This window comes from Homarus americanus, unplaced genomic scaffold (genome assembly GCF_018991925.1).
Source record: "Homarus americanus isolate GMGI-L3 unplaced genomic scaffold, GMGI_Hamer_2.0 scaffold53293, whole genome shotgun sequence".
NCBI classification, from domain to species: domain Eukaryota; kingdom Metazoa; phylum Arthropoda; class Malacostraca; order Decapoda; family Nephropidae; genus Homarus; species Homarus americanus.
Window position 1 is genome coordinate 1 of NW_024728408.1, and position 5,000 is coordinate 5,000.

A 5,000-nucleotide genomic window follows, 5' to 3' on the forward strand; every position below is an offset into this window, starting at 1 on the left:
GCATTATTCTCCTTTGTCTCTCCCCCTCTCTCCTGTTCCTCCTCCCTTGAGACATCTCCCCCCCCACCCCCTATCTCCCCATGATCCCCACCCTCCTCCTCCCCTTGCCCCCCTCTCTCTCCACCTCCTCCCCCTTTGTCTCCCTCTCCCCACCCTCCTCCCCTTGTCTCTCCCCCCACCCTCCTCCCCCTCGTCTTCCCTCTCTCTCTACACCCTCTCCTCCTCCCTATTCTCCCCCTCTCCCTCCCTTTGTCTCTCAATTCCCCCCACCTCCCTCTCCCCTTGTCTCTCTCCTCTCTAATTCTCCCTCCCCCTTATTCCTCTCTAATTCTCCTCCCCCTTCCCTCCCTCCCCCTCCTCCCCCCTTGTCTTCCCTCTCTCCACCTCCCTCCCCTTTATTCCTCTCCCACCCACCTCCCTTGTCTCTCTCCCCCTCTCCCCACCCTCCTCTCCCTATCTCCCTCTCTCTCACCCTCCCTCTCCCTTGCGCCCCTCCCCCCCCCACACCTCCCTCCCCTTTGTCTCCCTCCTCTCTCTCCCACCTCTCCCTCCCCCCTTGTCTCTCCCTCCTCTCACCCTCCTTCCCCTTTGTCTTCCCCCCCTGCACCTCCTCTCCCTTTGTCTTCCCTCTCTCTCACCCCTCCTCCCCCTTTGTCTTCTCCCTCTCTCTACAACCCTTCTGTCCCCCCTTGTCCTCTCCCCACCCTCCTCCCCTTTATTCCTCTCCCTCTCTCTCACCTCCTCCTCCCCCTTTATGGTCTCTCCTTCTCTCTCACCCTCCTCCCCCGAGAGGTCTTCCTCTCTCCTTCACACCTCCTCCCTCCCCCTATCTTCCCTCTCTCCCCACCCTCCTCCCCCCTCGTCTTCCTCTCTCCCCACCCTCCCTCCCCTTATTCTCTCCCTCTCTCACCCCCTCCTCCCCCTTTGTCTCCCCTCCCTCACCTCCTCCCTCCCCTTGTCTTCTCCCTCTCCCCACCCTCCTCCCCCTTCTTTGTCTTCTCCTCCCTCTCCCCACCTCCTCCCCTTTGTCTTCCCTCTCTGACCTCCTCCCTGTCTCTCCCCCCCACCTCCCCTGCCTCCCCACCTCCTCCCTGGCCTTCCTCTCTCCTCACCCTCCTCCCTTGTCTCTCCCCCTCTCTCACCTCCCTCCTCCTTGTCTTCCCCCACTCCCACCCTCCTCCCCTTTTCTTCCCTCACACCCTCACCTCCTCCCCATAGACCCCCCTCTCTCTCTCACCTCCCTCCCCTAGTCTCTCCCTCTCTCCCACCCCCCTCCTCCCCCTTGTCTTCCCCTCCTCTCTCTCTCTCACCTCCTCCTCCTTATCTCTCACTCACCTCCTCCCCTTGTCTTCCCCCTCTCTCACCCTCCCTCCTCCCTCCTTGTCTTCCCTCTCTCTCCCCACCCCCTCCCACTTATGCCCTCTCTCCCCACCCTCCCTCCCCTTGTCTTCCCCTCTCACCCACCTCCCCTCCTCCCCTGTCTTCCTCTCTCTCCACCTCCTCCCCCTTGTCTCTCCCTCTCTCACCCTCCCTCCCCTTGTCCCCCTTCTCTCTCCCCACCTCCCTCCCCCCTTGTCTTCCCTCCCTCTCTCCACCTCCCTCCCCCTTGTCTCTCCCCTTCTCTCACCTCCCCCCTCATTGTCTTCCCTCACCTCACCTCCTCCTTCTCCCTTTTCTCCACCTCCTCCCTTCTTCCCTCTCCCTCACCTCCTCCCCCTGACCCTCTCCCTCTCCACCCTCCTCCCCTAGCCCTCCCTCTCCCACCCCTCCTCCTCCTTGTCTTCCCTCCCCCACCTCCTCCCTCCTCCCCCCTTGTCTCTCTCACCCCCTCCTCCCCCTTGTCTTCCCCCCTCTCTCCCCACCCTCCTCCTCCTCCCAATTGTCCTCCCCTCTCTCTCACCTCCCACTTGTCTTCTCCCTCCCTCTCTTACCCTCCCTCCCCTTGTCTTCCCTCTCCTCTCTCTCACCTCCCTCCCTCCTTTGTCTTCTCTCTCTCACTCCCTCCCCCTTGTCTTCCCTCACACCTCTCTCCCCCCCTCCCTCTCCCCACCCTCCTCCCCTGAGTCTCTCCCCACACCCTCCCTACACTGTTCCGCGGCTAACCCTCTTTCTCCCATTGTTCCCACAGCTGTCCCACACTCATTGTCTCTCTCAGTTGTCCTGTCCCACAGTTGTTTCACAGCCAGTTGTCCCAACTGTCCCACAGCTGTCCCGAAGAGTTCTACAGTCAGCTGTCTCATAGTGCTGTCCCTTGTAGTCAGTTGTCCCCACAGCATATGTTCCAACAGTCAGTTGACCCCACAGTTACTGTTCCCACAGTCAGCTGACCCACAGTTAGATTGTTCCCACGGTCATTGTCCCTACAGTTAGTTGTCCCAACAGCCAGTTGTCCCCACAGTAGTTGTTCCCACAGTCAGTTGTCCCCACAGTAGTTGTTCCCACAGTCAGTTGACCCCACAGTTAGTTGTTCCCACAGTCAGCTGAACTCACAGTTAGTTGTTCCCACGGTCAGTTGTCCCCACAGTTAGTTGTCCCAACAGTCAGTTGTCCCTACATAGTTGTCCCAACAATCAGCTGCCCCACAGGTTCTTCCCACAGTTAGTTGTTCCCACAGTCATTGTCCCCACAGTTAGTTGTTCCCACAGTTAGTTGTCATCACAGTCAGTTGTTCCCACAGTTAGTCGTTCCCACAGTTAGATGTTCCCACAGTCAGTTGTCCCCACAGTCAGTTGTTCCCATGTTAGTTGTTCCTACAGTTAGTTGTCCCCACAGTCAGTTGTTCCCACAGTTAGTCGTTCCCACAAAGTTGTCTCACAGTCAGTTGACCCCACAGTCAGTTGTTCCCACAGTCAGTCCCCACAGTTAGTTGTCCCCACAGTCATTGTTCCACAGTTAGTCGTTCCCACAGTTAGTTGTTCCCCCAGTCAGTTGTCCCTACAATTAGTTGTTCCCACAGTTAGTTGTCCCCACAGTCATTTGTCCCCACAGTTAGTTTTCCCCACAGTCAGTTGTCCCCTCAGTTAGTTGTTCCACAGCAGTTGTCCCCACAGTTAGTTGTTCCCACAGTCAGTTGTTCCCACAGTTAGTAGTTCCCACTGTCAGTTGTCCCCACAGTTAGCCGTTCCCACAGTTAGTTGTTCCCACAGTCAGTTGTCCCCACAGTGTGTCCCAACAGTTAGTTGTCCCCACAGTTAGTTGTTCCCACAGTTAGTTGTTCCCACAGTCAGTTGTACCCACACAGTTGTTCCCATTAGTTGTCCCCACAGTCAGTTGTTCCTAACAGTTGTCGTTCCCACTGTTAGATGTTCCCACAGTCAGTTGTTCCCACAGCAGTCGTTCCCACAGTCAGTTGTCCCCACAGTCAGTTGTTCCACAGTTGTTCCCACAGTTAGTTGTCCCCACAGTCAGTTGTTCCCACAGTTAGTCGTTCCCACAGTTAGTTGTTCCCACAGTCAGTTGTTCCCACAGTTAGTTGTCCCCACAGTCAGTTGTTCCCACAGTTAGTCGTTCCCACAATTAGATGTTCTCACAGTCAGTTGACCCCACAGTTAGTTGTACCTACAGTCAGTTGTCCCCACTGTTAGTTGTCACCCACAGTCAGTTGTTCCCACAGTTAGTCGTTCCCACAGCAGATTTTCCCATAGTCAGTTGTTCCCACAGTTAGTCGTTCCCACACTCAGTTGTCCCCACAGTCAGTTGTTCCCACAGTCAGTTGTCCCCACAGTCAGTTGTCCCCACAGTCAGTTGTCTCCACAGTTAGTTGTTCCCACAGTCAGTTGTCCCCACAGTTAGTTGTCCCCATAGTCAGTTGTTCCCCACAGTTAGTAGTTCCCACAGTCAGTTGTCCCCACAGTTAGTTGTCCCACATTTAGTGTCCTCAGTTAGTTGTTCCCATAGTCAGTTGTCCCCACAGTTAGTTGTTCCCACAGTTAGTTGTCCCCACAGTCAGTTGTTCCCACAGTTAGTCGTTCCCACAGTTAGTTGTTCCCACAGTCAGTTGTTCCCACAGTTAGTCGTTCCCACAGTCAGTTGTCCCCACAGTCAGTTGTTCCTACAGTTAGTTGTTCCACAGTCAGTTGACCCACAGTTAGTTGTTCCCACAGTCAGTTGTCCCCACAGTTAGTTGTCCCAACAGTTAGTTGTCCCCACAGTTACTTGTTCCCACAGTCAGTTGTGCCTACAGTTAGTTGTTCCCACAGTTAGTTGTCCCACAGTTAGTTGTTCACAGTCAGTTGTCCCCACAGTTAGTTGTTCCTACAGTTATTTGTCCCACAGTCAGTTGTTCCCACAGCCAGTCGTTCCTACAGTTAGATGTTCCCACAGTCAGTTGTTCCTGCAGTTGTCGTTCACAGTCAGTTGTCCCCACAGTCAGTTGTTCCCACAGTTAGTTGTTCCCACAGTTAATTGTCTTCAGCAGTTGTTCCCACAGTTAGTCGTTCCTACGTTAGTTGTTCCCGCAGTCAGTTGACCCCACAGTAGTTGTCCCACAGCAGTTGTCCCCACAGTTAGTTGTCCCACAGTCAGTTGTACCCACAGTTAGTCGTTCCTACAGTTAGATGTTCCCACAGTCAGTTGTTCCCCACAGTTAGTCGTTCCCACAGTCAGTTATCCCACAGTCAGTTGTTCCCACAGTTAGTTGTTCCCACAGTTAGTTGTCCCCACAGCCAGTTGTTCCTAATTTAGTCGTTCCCACAGTCAGTTGTTCCCACAGTCATTTGTCCCCACAGTTTGTTGTTCCCACAGTCAGTTGTCCCAGTCAGTTGTTGTCCCCACAGTCAGTTGTCCCCACAGTTAGTTGTCCCCACAAAGTTGTTCCCACAGTCAGTTGTCCCACAGTTAGTTGTCCCTATAGTCAGTTGTTCCCACAGTAGTAGTTCCCACAGACAGTTGTCCCCACATGTTGTCCCCACAGGTTGTCTTCACAGTTAGTTGCTCCCACAGTCAGTTGTCCCCACAGTCAGTTGTTCCCACAGCCGGTTGTTCCTACAGTTAGTCGTTCC

General features: G+C 54.8%; 1 protein-coding gene across 1 annotated transcript in view; it reads left to right on the top strand.

The window, feature by feature from the left end:
* Window positions 1-2,171: 2,171 nt before the first annotated feature.
* The window catches only part of LOC121866084 (histone-lysine N-methyltransferase 2D-like), a gene marked incomplete at both ends in the record, with an annotated part of 4,509 nt that continues 1,680 nt past the window's right edge, over window positions 2,172-5,000 (top strand). Inside the window, 9 exons of the mRNA XM_042365678.1 lie at window positions 2,172-2,365; window positions 2,513-2,628; window positions 2,773-2,907; window positions 3,067-3,190; window positions 3,303-3,403; window positions 3,681-3,787; window positions 3,898-4,086; window positions 4,276-4,443; window positions 4,913-5,000. The exon at window positions 4,913-5,000 is cut by the window's right edge and continues 51 nt beyond it. Of these exons, the coding sequence (XP_042221612.1) occupies window positions 2,172-2,365; window positions 2,513-2,628; window positions 2,773-2,907; window positions 3,067-3,190; window positions 3,303-3,403; window positions 3,681-3,787; window positions 3,898-4,086; window positions 4,276-4,443; window positions 4,913-5,000 (1,222 nt within the window). The remainder of the gene's footprint in view (window positions 2,366-2,512; window positions 2,629-2,772; window positions 2,908-3,066; window positions 3,191-3,302; window positions 3,404-3,680; window positions 3,788-3,897; window positions 4,087-4,275; window positions 4,444-4,912) is intronic.